At 38.8% G+C, this 20,098-nt stretch overlaps 1 protein-coding gene across 4 annotated transcripts in view; it reads left to right on the top strand.

Annotated features, from left to right (window-relative positions):
• The window catches only part of tial1 (TIA1 cytotoxic granule-associated RNA binding protein-like 1), a 42,828-nt gene extending 23,041 nt beyond the window's left edge, over positions 1-19,787 (top strand). For all 4 annotated transcript variants that reach the window (XM_043712712.2, XM_043712711.2, XM_087998897.1 and 1 more), the window contains exons 6-12: positions 5,187-5,262; positions 10,509-10,617; positions 13,015-13,110; positions 13,219-13,303; positions 16,585-16,708; positions 16,825-16,967; positions 18,130-19,787. In XM_043712712.2, the coding sequence (XP_043568647.2) occupies positions 5,187-5,262; positions 10,509-10,617; positions 13,015-13,110; positions 13,219-13,303; positions 16,585-16,708; positions 16,825-16,967; positions 18,130-18,250 (754 nt within the window). In that variant the 3' untranslated portion in view covers positions 18,251-19,787. The remainder of the gene's footprint in view (positions 1-5,186; positions 5,263-10,508; positions 10,618-13,014; positions 13,111-13,218; positions 13,304-16,584; positions 16,709-16,824; positions 16,968-18,129) is intronic.
• Positions 19,788-20,098: the final 311 nt, after the last annotated feature.

The raw sequence follows: 20,098 nt of genomic DNA, 5'->3' as shown, positions 1-20,098 counted from the left end.
TTTAAAATGTGTACAGTTATTGGTGGAATAGAATATGGTTGTATTTTATGCTCTGGATTTTGTAGATGGATTTGAACAGGCGCATTAGTGGCGTGAGGAATTGCACGGCAATACATTTAATTGGTTGGGCTTGGATGGAGTGTTCTGGCTAAGAATGAAATTTAACCTGTAAAATGTAATGCACAACCAGGTGCATGCAAAAAAAAGTGCTCAAATCAAACAAAGCTCTCAGTAGTTTTAGTGATTTTTTTTTTTCGAGCTTACATGATGGCAGCTTCTATTGAAGCAGACCAGGTTACGTTTGCTCACTGAGCTGGGAGGTTTGTTTTCATTTTGTCACCATGCTAGGTAACATCAGTGAGCCTCTGAAGCACTGGTGTACTGTCCAACTTTCTATTTGCGTGTCTTGATCTGTTGTAGTGGGTGATATCACTTCCAGTTCTGAGAGGTTAGTAAATGGGGTCCAAATTGATGTCTGTTGATGGAGTTCCCATTTGAATGCCAGGCCTCTAGGAACTCCTGTGCGTGTTTGTTTAGCCTGTCCAGGATGGATGTATTGTCCAGTCGAACTGGTGTCCCTTGTCTGTGTAAGGATACTAGTGCTAGTTGGTGCTCGTGTATCCTGGTGGCTAGTCTATCTGATGTAATGTTTTTGTTGCAGTTCTTGCAGGGTATTTTGTGTATGACATTTGTTCTGCTGGCTGTTGGTACAGGGCCCACAACCAATACACAAATACGATTGGGAAATTTTGCACCAAAAAGCCCTATACACCAACGTGACTGACCACGAATGGATAAGTACGCTAGAATGAATCATCAACACTAAACAACAGCGGACCGAGACAAAGAAAAGACGAGCCCTACGAGAAAAACTGGACAAGCTCACACAGCGCGATAACACGGACAGTTCAGAAGCTTGGATAAAGAACCTGTTGGACCGATCACTCTTGCACAGAAAAGGCTGTCCTAGTACGAGGGGTGAACTTCAACCACAGGAATGCGGACCAAAAAGGATTTCCTAACACCACTGGAATCCACACTGAAAGACAACGGACTTATGGAAGAAACACAGCAGGCCATCAGACCGACAGTAGCACCAACATTAAGCAGAAAGAAACATTAGACAGGAAAGCCCTGGAAGTACTCAGAAAAGACAAATATTGTATTTCTACCAACAGACAAAAGGCGCATGACTGTCATCCTGAACAAGACACACTACCTCAAAAGCCAACACTCTACTTGCAGATACTGACACCTACCATAGGTGGCGATGGACCCAACTCCACAACAAGAAAACCATTTTACTGCAACACTGAAGAAACTCCAAGACAGAGGAAATTAATGAGACCTCCAAACAATGAAACCTGAAGGATCCAGCAAACCACATTTCTATGGATAACCAAAGGTACACAAACCAGCCCCCCCCCCCCCCCCCCCCCCCCCCCAGAGCCATACGTATGAGAAAAGGAACCTCAATGCAAACTGAAATACCTAGTAGAAGACTCTAATCACTCCACCCAGATATTCCTGAACATTATCAAAGACACCAAGGTAGAAGATGGCGAGGGCATGGTCTCCTTTGACGTGACGGCCGTATTCACATCAATAAACATCACCCCGGCCAAAGAAACACTGGCTGAACTACTAGACGACAACTGACACCGCCAACTTCATCAGCAAGGACAGCATCCTCAAACTAGTAGACCTGAGCCCCTCAACCCTCTTCACCTTCAACCACAAGACCTGCAAACAAATCAAAAGGACACCCATGGGATCACCAATCTCAGGATTCTTGGCAGAAGCAGTTATGCAAAGATTGGAATGAACAGCCCCTCCCCACGATCCAGCCGAAGCTTTGGATCCACTCTGGATGACACCTTTTGTCATCATGAAACGGAATAAATTAGGAGAAACCCACAAATACATCAACGTCCTCACTGGTATAAAGTTCACCCAAAAGGAGGAGAACTACAACACCAACTCCTCTTCAGAGATGTCACAGTAGAATGAAAAGCCAATGGAGACTGCAGACAAGTGTCAACAGAAAAGCGACACACAGACCAGATACTCAACTACAGGAGCTATCATCTCAACACCCACAAACTGAGCTGCATAAGGACATTTAAATGAGCCATGACACACTGCAGCATCCAGGAACTACAAGATGCCAAAGAAAAACACCTATATTACGTATTCAATAACAACGTGTACCCAATATGCACAGTCTGTCGATTCTTACACATTAGACATAAACAAGACGCATCACGCCCAGAGACTCTAGCCACACTCCCATACATTTAAAGACATCTTGGAGATGATGACCAGACTACTCTGTCCCCATGGCATCATGATAGCCCACAAATCTATCAACACACTGAAGCAACTCTTTGGGAATCTAAAGGACCCTGTACCAACCACAGCAGAGCAAACACCATGTACAAAATACCCTGCAAGGACTACAACAAACATTGCATTGGACAGACTGGTAGGAAACTAGCCACCAGGATACAGGAGCACCAACTAACCACCAAAAGACATGACCAACTGTCACTAGTATCCTTAGACACTGAGGGACACCACTTCGACTGGGACAATACATCCATTCTGGGACAGGCTAAAAAAAGACACACATGGGAATTCCTCAAGGTCTGGTGTTCGGTCCAGAACTCCATCATAAACCAATCGATTTGGACCCCATATACCAACCTCTCAGAAAAAGAATCAGAAGTGATATCAGACCAAGTCACAAATCGAAAGCGGTGCAGTACACCACCACTTCAACAGAGGCTCATTGATGTTACCTAGCATGGTGATGAAATGTCTGAGAACAAACTTATCAGCTCAGCGAGCAAACTTATAACCTGAACCACAACCTGAGCTACAAATCTTCACAAATGTTGCAATTGAAGCAGATTACCTAGCAATAAAAATTGGTTCTGTAGCAAAACTTGACTCCGAAGCCTGAGTACCATGATAATTGTGTTTATTTAGGTGGTGAAATCACTATTGTTTGCAAATCCTTTCTTTTTCAAGAAATATCTTTATGGATTCTTTACCTGAATTTAAATTACTTCACAAAATTGTTTTCCACATAGCAATATAATAGCTTATACTGGGGCAGTCTGCATGTATATAATTTATTGAAGTGAATTCTCAAGTAATTTATCCTTTAGCTGGCATGTTTCTCTCAAACTGTAATAATGACCCAAAATAGCTAGAGTGAGGCTTCTGTGGTATGTGCTATGGGTTTGTTTACTATTATCACCCTTCAAACCATATTTTTGCACTGCAAATTGCTGGAAATGAAAGCTAATAATGAGGCATCTGAGACCTCCATGAATGGCAGGTTCAATAATCCATCTCCTTAACCAGTGAAATTAAGGATGCAGAAGGAAACGGCACAAAAGGAGGTAATTAAGTCAAATGCTTAAATATATTTTGGTTGGTTGGGAGGATAAAGGCGATATGAAAGTTTTTCTTAAACTTAAACACATGAAGGACCTGCGAATGTGAGACTTGAATTTCAGCTGTTCACTCTCTGTGCCTCAGTGAAGGAGAGTGGGATGTTAAGATCAGTAATTACTCCATTGTGTTAAAACAGTAGCCCTAATTGTGTGGTGTAAGCAATTCACGTTTATGACGCAATCCAGCAATTTCTTGTGCATGGTGGGGTTAATGGTGAAATCCTATTTTTGAGAGTCTAATTTACTAATTGGCCCAACAGTTTGTAGCGAATCACAACTAATGATTTATAACTTTCACGCAGATTTGCTCTTTGTAAATGTGCTAACGATGGCATGCTCTGTGAATTCATCATTTTGTCATCAATTTATGGACCAATGTATAAATTGACAAATATTTACATGCAACTGGACAGAATAGATTAATGTGTAGTATCAGTCTTCTACCAGTAGGTGTTGCTGGCAGACGTTAGAATTACTTGGTGTTCAAACTGCATGTCAGGGTCATTGTCCATATTAGTGCTTGCTGTTTCTTGACACCTCTGTTAAAATTGCAAGGTTCAGTTCATGCTGCACTGTAAAATGGATTTGAATACATACATTAACACCTTTCTTTTAAATTCTCTCGCTTATTTGCACTTAAACCTACACGTTGATTTAACATTTTATATACTTTCAACTACCTGTGTTGTAATGACTGGTCTGGTATGTATTTCTGCTTTCGTACTTCTCATCTAAATAGTAAATTAGTGTAAATTTCAACAGAAGAGCACTTGTAAGACTGCTTGTACAGAGGCTACAGAAAATAATGGCGAAATGTGCAGCTTTTTGTAGTTTGAGTCATAATTAAAAGTAATAGCATTCTGGTTATTTTACAGAATTGCTGTTAAGAATGGACAGGATCCCCATGGCTAACTGCAAGGAACTGTGCACACTGGAAGTTCATTAACTCAGTTGTAGTTTTTTCTCATTTCTATTTATTCTCTTTTTTAATAAATTTATTAGACTTGATTGTTAACATTTTAATGTGCTCTATATAGTGCGAATTTCGTATTCCCAATCCTATTGACGTGCTTACAAATCCTATGTAATTGTTGTTCGTACTGGTGTGCTTAGTATTGTTTTAGTTTCATATTCATTTTCTAAATTTCTGAAAGTCTCAATTTTTCAAAATTTACAGCTGCCCACAGTCCAAAAAGAGGGTAGAGAATTGACCATACCAAGAAAAATAAAGAATTCAGTTAACAGGCGATGTATGCCTTTTTTAATTCCTATTTTTTTTCTCTTTTCTGAATTTTTATATTTCAAATATTTGTGTGGCTAGGTAGAACACACATTATTAAAGGCTCTATATAGAAATTGCATGGTTAAGGAAAATTGGAATTGGAATTGTATTTTGTATTTCAGACTATTTCTCAGTTTAGAACTAGTGAGGGTTAGTGTTTTTTTTAAAAAAAATCTGTTGAAGAGTTCTTGGTTTCCAGTTCAGTATAATTAGTGAAACAGAGTTCAGGATACTACAGTTTGCATGTTTGCTATTTACTACTACACTAAAGGTTAAGTTGTAACAAAGGATAGAAGAATTAGTTATTATGGTGGGATTATAAAAATCCCTTTTTTTTTGAAAGTTGACTTGTGCTGACAATACAGTGTGTGTGGTTCCTTTTTTATTTTATTCAGGAGTATGTTATATTTTTACTTATTCATTTCTATCTGTTTACACAGGGATGCTCGTGTTGTAAAAGACTTGGCAACAGGGAAATCTAAAGGCTATGGATTTGTATCTTTCTACAGTAAACTGGTGAGGTTTTCCAAAATATAATGCAGTTTTACTCAACAGTTTATCCATTAAAATGAAAAAGTTTCAGTATTTTGTTGATATGTTACATAATTTAACTTTTGCTGAAAAATAGGAATACCGGTGGCAGTTTTCATCCTGCATTTGAGGATGATGTAAGAATCAGCATCAAAAAATTCATAGTTTATGGATAACTGGGTTCTGATTGACTGGAAATGGAGTCTGTTTGGATGAGTGGTTGCCATAGAGAATTGGCCAGGAATTGGGTAATCCCAAGTTTTGATGAGAATGCAAAAGAGACCAGTTGACTCTGGTTCTGGTATTGTCATGTGAAATGCACCAGGTGCCAGTTGTGCAGCAAGTTTTTGTTGAGATGAACAGGCGCAATAATTGGGCATCTATTTTCTGTTTGCAGATAGAGCTGAGCTGACTGGTTTCTGAGAGTTGTAAACAAAAGCTTAGGAAGCAGCTGTTCCAAAGTGTATTCCCCACAGAACTGTCCTGACCAATCAGTCAGTGCCCTTTTTCTCAAGCAATTGTTGTCTCTCTAACGTTTGGTATTCCTGCATCTATTCTCATGGGTGCAAGACAAAGAGCTTTGGTGACATGCCTCATGCAGTCAGAGCTATATAGCTTGGAAAGATGCCCTTCAACCCACTATGTCCATGTGGTAATCAAACATTTATTTACTCTAGTTCTGTTTTCCAACACTTGGCCCATAGCTTTGTCTACTCCTGGCATTTCATGTGTGTTTCTAATTATTTTATGAATGTTACAATGGCTACTGCTTCTACTACCCTTTGTCAGGTAGGGAATCCCAAGCACCCACCACTTTTTGGATGGAAAATTATTTCTTCTTTACATTAGAATAGAGTCATACAGTATGGAAACAGACCCTTCGATCCAACTTGTCCATGTTGACTTAGTTTCCCAGACTAAACTAGTCCTATTTGCCTACATTTGGCCCATATCCCTCTAAACCTTTCCTATTCATGCACCTGTCTAAATGTGTTTTAAAAGTTGTAACTGTACCTGCATCTACCACCTCCTCACTGGCAGTTAAATCACTCTCTGTGCACAGAAGGTGCCCCTCAAATCCCTTTCTCCTCTCACCTTAGCCTGCTGGACAAACTTTCCTCATTCCTGAAGAAGGGCTAATGCCCGAAACGTCGATTCTCCTGTTCCCTAGATGCTGCCTGACCGGCTGCGCTTCTCCAGCAACACATTTCCATCTCTGATCTCCAGCATCTGCAGACCTCATTTTCTCCTCACCTTTATAAATATGCCACCTAGTTTTGAACTCCCCCAGCCTAGGGAAAAGACCATTGCTATTCACTTTATTTCTGATCCTCATTATTTCATAAACCTCTAAGGTTCTCAATATCCTACACTCTAGTGAAAAATGTCTCTGCCTATCCAGTCTCTCATTATACTTCAAGCCCTCCAGTCCCAGCAACATCCCTAAAAGTCTTTTCTGAATGCTCTTCAATTTAATATCCTTTCTAAACCTCCTGCCCCTTACCTTTTAAATTACCACTCTACTAAGGGGAATTGTTTCTTTCCATCTGTCCTATCTGTGTCAATCATAATCATAACTTTGTATATCTCAACCTTTTCTGCTTCAGCCTACAGCCTATGTAGTTTCTTTTCATAGGATGCTCCCTGGGCTTAAATGTTTTACCTGATGAGTCTCCTTTAGTGTGATCACCTATATTTTGGTGACCAGAACTGCACACATTACTACGGATATAGCTCAACTAACATCTTGAACAGCTCCATCATAACGTCCCTGTTCTTGTACTCAATGGCTCAAATACTAAAGGCATGGTTCTTTCAGCAACAGTATTTTTCTACTATTTTAAATTCATCATATATAGTTATCACCTTACACCTGTCATTGATAACTAGTCAATTATAAAGGATGCATTGGAGTATTTAGAAACTCATAATATAATCAGAGTCAGGCTTGACAAAGTTATTAGATTCTTTGAACAGATGCCAAGCAGGATAGATAAAGAGTAAAGGTGTTTGATAAGGTACTGCGTGTAAGGCTTCTTAAGAGAAGGGCCCATGCCGCTGTGGTATGTTTGAATGAATTGGCTAACTAGTAGAAGGTAGAGCTGGGATAAAGGAGGCGACCTGCAACTAATGGCATTAGTTCAGAGTTGGAACCAGGATTCATTGTCATACATTTAATTACTTGAATGAATATACTATTGACATGTTCGTAAATTACACAAAAATAGGTGTAAGGATAGTAATGAGGATGGTGCAGTGAGTCTACAGAAGTGTGTAGACCAGTTAAGTGAGAGGGCCAAAACTTGGCAGATGGTGTATAAGCTGGGAAAACGTTAGGTCATGCTGTCTGGCAGGAAGGGTTGAATATCATTTAATGTGGAGAACTGTAGAAAGCAGGAGCACGGGGATTTGGGGGTTCTTGTGCATGAATCTCAGAACTAAAGTTGAGTAGGTATGATGGGCAAATGAGGCTTTTCTTCCAAAGGGAATGAAGTATAAAAATAGGTCTTGCTACAACTGTATAATGCAGTAGTCAGACTGTGCCTGGAATATTGAGTGATTTTGTTTCACTTAACTAAGGAAAGATTACAGATATTGGAGGCAGTCCAGAGAAGTTCAGTAGGTTGATTCTGGATATGGAGGGGTTTTCTTAGGAGAGCTTGAATAGATTAGACACCTCATTGGCGTTCTGAAAAATGAGGAAGCCATATCAAAACCTGTTATATTCTTAGAGGGTTTGACAATATGGAAAGTTGTCTCCCCTGTAGGAGAGTCTAGGACCAGAGGGCATAATATCAGTAAAGGGTCACCCATTTAAGATAAGAAATTTCTTCTGAGGGTGATGGATTTACCACAGAAAGCTATCAAGGCTGGGTTGTTGAGTATTCAAGGATGAAATGGACAGGTTAGTAATCAGTATGTTAATTGTAGGATGTGGGGAAGGGGCAGAAAAATGCTGAAAATGTATTGCTGGAAAAGCGCAGCAGGTCAGGCAGCATCCAAGGAGCAGAAGAATCGACGTTTCGGGCATGAGCCCTCCTTCAATTGAAGATCAGACCAGCCATGAGCTCATCGAATAGTGGAACAGACTCGATGGGCCCATAATTCCATTATAACTCCACCTCTTCTATTTCTTTTAAGTATTTCACTTGGATGTTAACTGCATTAAATTATTTTAGTTTGAACAAAAAAGTGCTTTCGTTGGCTTATCTCCTTGTAGAAATAAGTTAAAGGAAGCTGTAGGTAAAAGTAATATCCTATGCTTGACTAGTTTACCTTTTTGAGCTAATATATTTGAGGTATAGAACATGTTTGAAATCAGTAATATTTGTGCTGAATTTATTTGCTAAAGTTAATTTATAATTTAAATCTATACCCATTTCACAACTTTGGAAGAATTGTATTCTCTTTAAGGAGTAATAGATGAAGGACAGTATCACAGTTTTGTCTCAAATGATACAGAACTCTTAATGCAATGAAAAGTATCAGTAATAACATTGAATTTTATGTATGTTCATTAATGTATGGTTATTTATATCTAATGAAGTAAGACTGCATGAAGTGCATCTGTTTAAATTGAGCTCTCATTGGCTTATTTAGTTTTGTCGACTGCAATTTTGAGTTTACTTACAACAAAATTACTGAAATGTGCAAAATGATCAGATTCTTGTTTACAGCTGTGTTGCTGAACTAGATACCATCTGAGGGAAGATTGGATCAATAGGTAGGTTGGGAGAATGGAATGGAGAAAAGATTTCAGGCATGCTAATTTTAAGGATTATTGTGCAATTTATGGCAGCTTATAGATCAACTTTGACATACTTGTGTTGTTGACACATCCTCATGGCCTAGGACTAGTTCAGGGCAATGGAATTTTAGTCTAGCTTCAATTTGGTAATATCACTTCACTGTACACCACAACTACAATTTCAGATGGAAAATAACTTTTTGACTCTTGGGTTAAGAGTAGTAGAGGATATTTTAGAAACAGTGAAAATTTGATCTATTCTCTCAGTAACAACCTGCATTTCTGTGAAATTTCATTATCAGTACAAATTACTTGATTTGAACTCCGAAAAACTTAACATTTTGCTGTTAAATGAACTTCTAAGTGGGCTTCCAGATAATTGCAAAAATTCTGTATTCACAAATTTCTGACTTGGTTGTCAACCCTCTCAATTACTTACTTATTGTTTTTTGGAGTAAATTAGATTAGATTAAATTACCTAGTGTGGAAACAGGCCCTTCGGCCCAACAAGTCCACACCGACCCGCCGAAGCGCAACCCACCCAGACCCATTCCCCTACATTTACCCCTGCACCTAACACTACGGGAAATTTAGCATGGCCAATTCACCTAACCTGCACATTTTTTGGACTGTGGGAGGAAACCGGAGCACCCGGAGGAAACCCACGCAGACACGGGGAGAATGTGCAAACTCCACACAGTCAGTCGCCTGAGGCGGGAATTGAACCCGGGTCTCTGGCGCTGTGAGGCAGCAGTGCTAACCACCGTGCCGCCCACATTTTTAATGCATCACCTTGCATTTGCCCAGATTGAACTCTACATGCCATTTCTCTGTCTAACTCTCCAATCTATCTGTATTCTGCTGCATTCTCTGACAGTCCCCGAAATGTCTCCGTGTAGCCTAGAATCTATTGTCTTAAGTATCTTGTGTAAAATAAGGGAACCGGTTGACCCTGGAGACACTTCTGTTGTTGAGTAGGTTATGTCTATAATCTTCCTCAACATATTTGCTTTCTCTCAAATCCTGATTAAAAATTAGTTAACATTTACTGAGATTGATTGATGTCTTATGTAAAAAAGCAAATAACTAATTTTGAGGAATTGATGCTTCTTGTGGTGGAGATTTGTTTTGACCTGTAGATTTAAGAAGAAAATCTTGTCAATAAATGTATTTCGCAACCAAGTTTTTACCGATGTTTTTCCTTTTGTAGGCATCGGTTGCTAAATTTATAAACATTGATACATGAACTGATCCATTGATGCAGTAGAATTGGAATAGTTGAGTAGCATACAACCGAGAAAGTGTAGTGCATTTTTGTCTCCTTTATCTATGTTTATCTGCGCAGTGTAAGGTTTGCATGTAACTCTGTCTGCACAATTAAATTTGTAATTGAATTTTCATTATTGGTAAACTTTGTGAACCCAGAGTTGGATAATTATTGTGAAAAGCAGAATTTATACCACTCGTTTACCTGTGTCCATAGGATGCAGAAAATGCAATTGTGCATATGAGTGGTCAGTGGCTGGGAGGCCGGCAAATTCGAACAAACTGGGCAACTCGCAAACCACCAGCTCCGAAGAGTGCACCAGAAAGTAAGTCACAAATCAACATTTTTGTTACTAAATGTTTTTGATATATCCATGACATTAAACTATCACCTACATTTTTCATTGAATTGAGAATTTGTTCACCTTGAGGTAAAAATGTCAACCAGTTGTTTATAACTGGTGTATGAACTTTGCTGACTTGGATATCCCTATATTTTTTTAAAAATTATTTTGTAATAAATTCACAACCATTTAATCTTTTTGCAAATTTGATCAATGTTAAAGGGTTTATTAATCATTAGCAGAACTTCCTTGCAAAATAGTCTTGGCTTCTGTTAGTGCACCACATTCCTTATGAAGTACCAGGACCTAGAAATTAAGTTTGAGTTCTGTTGAGTGAATATGCAGGAGGATTGCAGAGTGGCCATTTCAGTGCTCATTTTCTAAGGCATCAAACCACATCATTCTCGGCCATTTAATGGTAAGAAGAATTTTGAAGCGCAATTAGTTTTTTCTTTCTGATGAGAAGATAAATAGGAACAACCAACACACATTATAGCAACAAAGATTGTCCTTGACAAGTTGAATGTCAATCTTTTAATGGCGATGGTTTGTGGGGTAAATGTAGAATATATTGAAGGATGAAGTACAAAATTGGATTTTATAACTAGAAGGTTATGGACAATATTTTAATAGTTCTGCCCACATAAACCAATTTACAAGGATTCAGTTCAGAAGATATTTCTGTTCTTGTGCATGCTGATGATTTTCGTATAGGCCAGAGGAAATGATATCCAAACTTGACGACTTAAAATTGGAGTTGGTATGTAATTTGAATGCTGGTAGCACATCAATGCAATGGAGAATAAATCGGTGCCGTCAAGTAGGATTCTGAGAAAATAGTTTTATGGGAAAATTGGAAAAGCAGCTGAATCGAGGGTGTGATTTGCTAAGGATTAAAACTGCTTGCTGTTAAGAACAGCACTTTGTCTCTCTTTTGAAAGCTATTGGAATATTGAGTTTTTCAGGCAAGAAGGACACTGTATGGGCAGGATGGAAGTAAGGATGAACCTGAAAGACTTGCAGTTAGACTACTATTGGAAATTTGGGCTTCACACGAAGGACTTTGATGTAGTAAAGGGTTGGCAGCATTAATTAACGAGGGTATTGCGTGCTGTTAGGAAACAAAAGTGGAGTGTAAAATGAAGCTTCATATATTAGAATTCATAGCTGATTTTGTTAAAAATGCATGGAGTGGATAGTGGCTTTTGAATGGAAGGCAGCATGAATTGAAGGTTAAATGTAAAAGAATTTAGGCAGAACAGGTTTTTTTTCAAACAAAGGCGATGAGACTCTTAAGTTTAAAGGCTTGTCATGTCTCCAAAATATTAAATAATTAAGTTGTAGAAGTAGAAATGTGGAATTGGGACTTTTGCTCATGTACCAATAAACATCAACTTGAGCTATTTGAGTCCATTTCTGCTTTATAATTTTTCTGATGTCTTTCTCATTAATTTTCTGTCCAAACTCAACTTGCCGGCCATAAAGTTGTCTTTATGCTCATTGTGCTCTTGCATCTCTTTTTGAAAGACACAGCATCAATCATAGGCCACACTATATCTATGAATAACACAATATCAAAATAGGACAATGGGCTGTTTTTTGCACTACTTATAGCCTGCATGCAATGAGGATACCAATTTATTTTCCCATCTTCCAATTCAATATGGCAGTTCATGTATAAATTTGTTTGAATACATAATTTTCTTTTAATTAAATCATAACTGGGATGTGAACTTTGGTATTCATTGTCCTTGAGGTAATGAGTGTCAAAGCTGTCACCTTGAACTGCTACAATACATGTGGTACAGTTGCATCAACAGCAGTGTTTAGAGTTCCAGCATTTTGATATCACTAACATTTAAATCAGAGTAGTGTGACTTGGAAGGGATTTTGATATTGTTTCCATTCACCTGCTGTGCTTGTTCTTCAAGCTGATAAGTCTCAATATTGCAGATAATAATGGGGGGGACTTTGAAGAATAAACATGGTCATTTAAGTTGGTCAGGGTCATCAATCTGATTTTATTCTTAGGCTTTTTGAATGTTGGTGTAGGGTTTGTGATATTTTAGAAGCTAGTTAAAATTCATCTATGTTGTTGACTTTGAAAGCACATGTCCATACTGGGTAAGGGAGGCAGATTTCCTTCCCTCAAAAACTTTGGTAAAATACATGAGTTTTTACAATAAACTGGTAGTTTCATGGTTCTTGTTACTAAACGTTTTATTCCAGCTTTATTTTATTTCGTGAATTTAAAATGATCCTGTTGCCATGTTGGGCTCACTTTGCAGTTTCATTAGTCTGGGCCTTTGTATTGCATCACCAATGCTAATGGTGAAGGTTGAGGAGACATGTTTCTTTTTTTCCTTTTTTACTTTGCAGGTAGTTCTAAACATCTAAAATTTGAAGAAGTAGTAAATCAGTCTAGTTCTACAAATTGTACTGTCTACTGTGGAGGTATTGCGTCAGGCTTGACAGGTATGGTCAAATTCATGTTAATGTATAACGTATCAATGTTTATCAAAACAATATTTGGATATTGTAGGACCAACATTCTTATATTTTATAATTCTTAAACTCTTATAGAACAGCTTATGCGTCAGACTTTCTCACCATTTGGACAAATTATGGAAATCAGAGTTTTCCCAGAAAAGGGGTACTCATTTGTTAGGTAAGTCCAACTGTAACACTACTTGTTTAACATTAAATATATCTACTTAGTGATAACCAATTCTTAAGATTCAAGGTGGATCAGTAGCTTTGCTGGTTTTCATGAGCTGCAGTCCAGTGAAACTGTTCACTAAAACTACTTCGTAAAAACATGAATTAGTCTCCATCTACCCAGCACTGTATCCTGGTGTAATAATTGAATTCATGTTACTGCAGGTGTTCATTTTAAGATGATTACTCTGAGATCAGTGAAATTATTATCACTGCCTTTATTTTGGAGAGCTCCGTTTTGATATTTTATGTAACACTAAAAGATGCTATGTCTCATCCATTGGATAGTACGTTGGACCTCCTCTTCAATTAGAGTCATAGAGATATACAACATGGAAACAGACTCTTCGGTCCAACCTGTCCATGCTGACCAGATATCCCAACCCAATCTAGTCCCACCTGCCATCACCCAGCCCATATCCCCCCAAACCCTTCCTATTCATATTCCCATCCAAATGCCTCTTAAATGTTGCAATTGTACCAGCCTCCACCACTTTCTCTGGCAGTTCATTCTATACACGTACCACCCTCTGTGTGAAAACATTGCCCTGTAGGGGTCTCATGTCTTTTTCCTCCTCACCCTAAACCTATGTACTCTAGTTCTGGACTTCCCGACCTCAGGGAAAAGACTTTGTCTATTTACCCTATCCACACCCTTAATAATTTTGTAAACCTCTGTAAGATCACCCCACAGTCTCCGACGCTCCAGTGAAAACAGCCCCAGCCTGTTCAGCCTCCCCCTATAATTCAAATCCTCCAATCCTGGCAACATCCTTGTAAATCTTTTCTGAACTCCTTCACGTTTGACAACATAATGAGGGGCATGGATAGGATAAATAGACCAAGTCTTTTCCCTGGGACCGGGGAATCCAGAACTAGAAGGCATAGGTTTAGGGTGAGAGGGGGAAGATATAAAAGAGACCTAAGGGGCAATGTTTTCACGCAGAGGGTGGTACATGTATGGAATGAGCTGCCAGAGGAAGTGGTGGAAGCTAGTACAATTGCAACATTTAAGAGGCATATGGATGGGTATATGAATAGGAAGGGTTTGGAGGGATATGGGCTGGGTACTGGCAGGTGGAACTAGATTGGGATGGGATACCTAGTCCGCGTGGACCGAAGGATCTGTTTCCATGCTGTACATCTCTATGACCCTATCTTTCTGATAGGAAGAACACCGGAATTGCGCACAATATTCCAACAGTGGCCTAACTAATGTCCTGTACAGCTGCAACATGATGTCCCAACTCCTGTACTCCATACTCATAAAGGAAAGCATATCAAATGCCGCCATCACTATCCTATCTACCTGCGACTCCACTTTCAAGGAGCTATGAACCTGCACTCCAAGGTCTCTTTGTTCAACAATACTCCCTAGGACCTTACCATTAAGTGTATAAGTCCTGCTAAGATTTGCTTTCCCAAAATGCAGCACCACACATTTATCTGAATTAAACTCCTTATTTTATTAAAATCTAAATATTCCAGTCAGTTGGAAATGGTGGATTACTTCTTAAAAATTATGGTTAGTTGCAAAAATATTAATGTAGTATCTCTTACATTTGTGTGATAACATTTTATAATCTGATTTCAAGTTGGACTATCCATTCAATGGCCTACTGAGATGCTGGTTGGGCACCTAATGGGCAGAGTGATGTTTTCAATTGTCTGAGACGTTCTGGTCAGAATCACTTTGTCATGCATTACCTTTCACTTCTGGAGGAAGTTGCCACACTGTTCATGCCTTGCATGGATTTGATTGTGTTCGCCATTGCCTTTGAGATAAAATTGAAGCCAGAGATCTTATTGTAGGGTCAGTGATGACGGCTGTTTATATGATGCATGCATCCCATAGTTTAGTCTCCCTGTTTAGTGGATTGATACCTGCTCTATGAATATTACCTTATCTTTCTTGAAGTGGCCAACAGTTTTGAGCACTGTCATGGTTCATTGCCATTCATAAAGACTTCAAACAATGTAGCTGATATTCCTAGTATTTTACATCTCCTCGAGCATGGAAGTATTGTAATGGATGGTAGAAGAGGCATTTTTGACATGTATTCAATTACTGGAGTTGATGACTTGCATGTAGTGTCTTTGTGTATGCTAATTTATCAAGAAGTTGCCAGCTGATGTCAAGATGACAAAATGACCGCCTTCTCTGGAAAGCAAAATATCTAACATATCAGGCAATGCACCTAATGCTTATTATACACCTGAATAGGTCATCTGTGTTTATTTTCCCATAATTTATGGAAACCTGGGGTGGGTGAAAGGTCTGTTACATTTCCTTTCTCTCCTGATTTTTGTTCTGCATCTCTACCTTTTTTTTACTCTGAACTATTCCCATTCCAACCTATATACATTATAGCAGATACTTTAACTCAGTTGCAGGATTCTGGGTAATCCCAAGATGGAGGACTGGAAAAATTTCTGGCTGTAACAGCTGCTCCTTTGAGGTATTTTAGGTGCTGGAGGTGATTTCCTCGAATTCCCGCAACAGCAATTACTGTTTAAATGCTGTTGCATTGTTTTGGAACTGGGGGAAGAAAAAGTCAAAACAACAGCAGTTTTAAAAGGGAGAAGAACAGACAAAGGAAGCACATGGTGAGGACAGTGCAGGAGAGAGGGGGAGAGAGAACCTGCACAATTACTGCTTTTGCTGTTTTGAATTAGTGTATCGCTGGACATCGGAGTGTGTCTGGGAAAATTCTACTTTTTCACACAGGGTAGTATGGGTACGGAATGAGCTGCCAGAGGAAGTGGTGGAGGCTGGTACAATTGCAAAATTTAAGAGGCATCTGGATGGGTATATGAATAGGAAGGGTTTGGAGGGATGTGGGCTGGGTGCTGGCAGGTGAGACTAGATTGAGTTGGGATATCTGTCAGCATGGGCGGGTTGGACCGAAGGGCCTGTTTCCATGCTGTGCATCTCTATGACAGTCAGTAGTAGGCACCAATAGTTGTGGCCATTAATCAACCTGGCGTCATCACAGGCACTGTCTGGATTTACAGATGAACAGCAATGAGTTGCCTAAATATTGGCATATTGTTACTCCACAAGCCAGTACTTCCTCAAAAGAAAACCTTACAATATTTGTGGAGTACAATGTTGGTGTACATTTTTTTTGATGTTGAAGTGTGCAAACATGGATCTTTAGGGTGATGACACATTTTGGATGAATGTTGATGAGCTACACAAGCTTGAGTTAGCTTACATTATGTTTGCAGGTTTGCCACTCATGATAGTGCTGCTCATGCTATAGTATCGGTGAATGGAACCACCATTGAGGGCCATATAGTTAAATGCTACTGGGGCAAAGAAACTACTGATTCTACCAACAAGTATCAGCAGGTGAGTTGGTTACTAAATAACTTGCGCTTACAACAGAATATCAGACCTTTGATTTCATTCCAGAGTATTATGAACCGCTAATTTGTAGTAATTTCATCACCTCTTCTTTTATTCAGATGGAATTTACTCAACCCTGGGGTCAGTGGGGTCAGTGGTATGGCAATACACAACAATATGGTCAGTATGTGGCCAATGGTTGGCAGGTGCCTCCTTATGGCATGTATGGTCAAGCATGGAATCAGCAAGGATTTGGAGTAGAGTAAGTAATTAACTGTATTAGTGAGTTTTGAGAAGACTTTTAGCTCAGGTTGAGGTTCTGGATATAGGTTTGCTCACTGAGCTGGAAGGTTCATTTTCAGATGTTTTGTCATACTAAGTAACACCTTCAGTGAGCCTCCGGACGAAGCGCTGCTGATGATTCCTGCTTTCTATTCATGTGTTTGGGTTCGTTTGGGTTGGTGATGTCATTTCCTGTTATTTTTCTCGGGTGGTAAATGGGGTCCAAATCAAGTGTTTTTTGATAGTTCCAGTTGGGATGCCCTGCTTCTAGGAATTCTTGTGCGTGTCTCTGTTTGGTTTTTCTTTGGATGGATGTCTTGTCCCAGTCGCAGTGGTGCCCACCCTTATCCGTATGTAAGGATACTAGTGAGAGAGGGCCATGTCTTTGTGAGGCTAGTTGATGTTCATGTATCCTGGTGGCTAGTTTTCTGCCTGTTTGTCAAATGTAGTGTTTCTTTGGACAAACAGGCAGAAAACTAGCCACCAGGATACATGAACATCAACAAGCCACACAAAGACATGACCCACTCACTAGTATCCTTACATATGGATGAGGAAGGGCTCCACTTGACTGGGACAACACATCCATCCTAGGACAAGCCAAACCGAGACATGCATGAGAATTCCTAGAAGCATAGAGTTCCGGTTGGGATGCCATCAACAACACATTGACTTGGACCCCATTCACCACCCCCGAAGAGGGAAAAAAAATAAGAAATGACATCACCAACCCAAACATATAAATAGAAAGCAGAAATCATTAGCAGCGCTTCGTCCGGAGGCTCACTGAAGATGTTACCTAGTATGGTGATGAAATGTCTGAAAATGAACCTTCCAGCTCAGTGAGCAAAACTATATCCATTAACTGTATTAAACAATTAGAGCTTGCAACTGAGGTCAAACACTTGCAGACCCAATTTCCCCATGAAAAATTGTTTTCCTATAATTCAACCTGTGAACAAGAGCAGTTTTGTAATTGTGCCTTCTCCCCAAGACTCAATCTTGAGCTATTTTATCTGTAATATTTAATATTTTATTATTGGGAAATTAAGCTATTGTAATTTAGTTCATGTCCAATTCATGTGCTGTAATCGTCAAGAAGTTTTATAATTAAATTTATTATGATTTTGTTTTCTTTGCAGTCAACCTCAATCTGCACCTGCCTGGGTAGGTGGATTTAGTGCTCAGCCAGCACAGGGACAAGGTACAGCTGTTATACCTAACCAGGCTGGCTTTGGGATGGCAGGTTACCAGACACAATGAACAGGGACTTGTTCTGTTTACCTACAAATGAGGAGCCCAGAGTTTTCTATTGATGAAATATCAGAATATTCGCTGACACCATGAGTAAAATATAGACTATTTATTTTAAAGCTGAATATTTTAAAAATTCTATCACAGCTGAGCTCATGGTGAAGGATGTGAAATGTTTCCCAGTTCTGCTCTTTTTCTTTGTTTTGAGATGGGGAAGGTTTTGTTTGGGGGGTGGGGGGTATCATATAATCTGTTAACTTGTTTTCAAAGAGTGAAGTAATCGAGAATGATGAATTTATTTTGAAAATGAAGTGCTATTGTGTATGAATTCAAAAAAATAAATACAGTGTTAGTGGGAAAATGTCAACCAGACTTTTGACAATCTTTTCATTTAGTTGAGCATTCCACAGCGTTAAATTCATAAAGGGAGTTTTGAAGCCAGATTTAATGTTCAATATACACAAAATGATTGAATTTCATATTGCGATGGACCAACTGGCTGCTGTTTTCAGGGAAGTTCTAGTTTATGGCCATCCTGAAATGCCATGGCACAACCATAGATTGAGATGAATCAAATTTAACATTGTACTTCAGCTTTCATCTTTTGTTACTACCCAACGGAGAGAACACCAAGCCCAATGATAGCAACAGTTTCTTTTTTTAAAAAGTGTTGCACTACACACATTAGGAAACTGAGAAGGGAATATTGGCTCGACTTGGACTGCTGGAGTCCCTTGCACTGTTTTGGCTATATTAAAAATGTGCTCTACCTTCTTGCATACACATGGACATATGGATTATTGAGAAGATTACAAGTGTAAATATCTATAGATAGCATTTAATACACCAGTATGATTATTAAAGCATGCTCTAGTGTAAAGTATCACAATTCCTACTTTGTGCCAGTAGTTAAGAATTTTTTTAAAAACTGTTCAATTGTACAGTACTGAAGTAGTAGGGTACCCAGAATTTGCAATGTATGGCTGTGTTTCACAAGAGTATGTTAATATATCTTTCCTACTACATTTATGTTGTATGTAAAAATCTACAAAGTAAATTTCAAACTGAAGCCTTAAATTTTATTTCTTCAGGCTGCTTTAGGCATAGCGTCACTTCCTCTACTTTTCTGCCTAATTCTGTTGTAGTTAATCAATATCATGCAGATTTATTAAACCATATAAAATTAATGCAAGGTTGAGTAGTTACATAATTTCTTCAGGTCATCAGAAAATGGAGTGCTTTCAAGTCTAAAATTAAAATGTAAAAATACAACAATCATGTCAAACCAACTGTTTTAACTTTAACAGTAATGTGTGCCATTTGTTAATTGCAGGTGCAGTGCAAAAATCTGTACCATTAATGAAACTTCATTTTAAAGATATTTTTGAGTGGTTTGCATGTTGGTGCGTTTCACATTTGTAAAACAATGCTCGTTCATTTGAGAGTGGAATGGGTGGATTATAAAGATGTTGAAAAGTAATTGACAATAGGTATGTCTGGATTATTTCTTCTGTATCTAAAATAAAAGTGATTTTAAAAAAATAAACCTTTTCTTATGCTGTCCATTTATTTGGTCAAAACTTATTATGAAAACCAGCTTGTTTCAATGACAAAAATAGCATAGGAAGCTTATGGGGATTTAAGTTGTTTCTGCTAATTATTTAAAACCTTGGAAGAAACCTCAGATTTTGATTTTAAAATGAAACACCAAATTTGAGGTTTTGGAGAAGATTTGTAGCTCAGGTTGTGGATCAGATTGACTGCTCACTGAGCTTGGTGGGTTTGTTCTCAGTTGTTTTGTTACCATGCTCGGGAACATGATCAGTGGGCCTCTGGTGTTCTGTCCTGCTTGCCAGT

This window comes from Chiloscyllium plagiosum, unplaced genomic scaffold (assembly GCF_037043375.1).
Source record: "Chiloscyllium plagiosum isolate Xiang-an unplaced genomic scaffold, Cpla_swu_hap1 HiC_scaffold_22, whole genome shotgun sequence".
Classification (NCBI taxonomy): Eukaryota; Metazoa; Chordata; class Chondrichthyes; order Orectolobiformes; family Hemiscylliidae; genus Chiloscyllium; species Chiloscyllium plagiosum.
The sequence above is the reverse complement of the archived record's forward strand: the minus strand, read 5'-3'. Positions and strand labels throughout refer to the sequence as shown.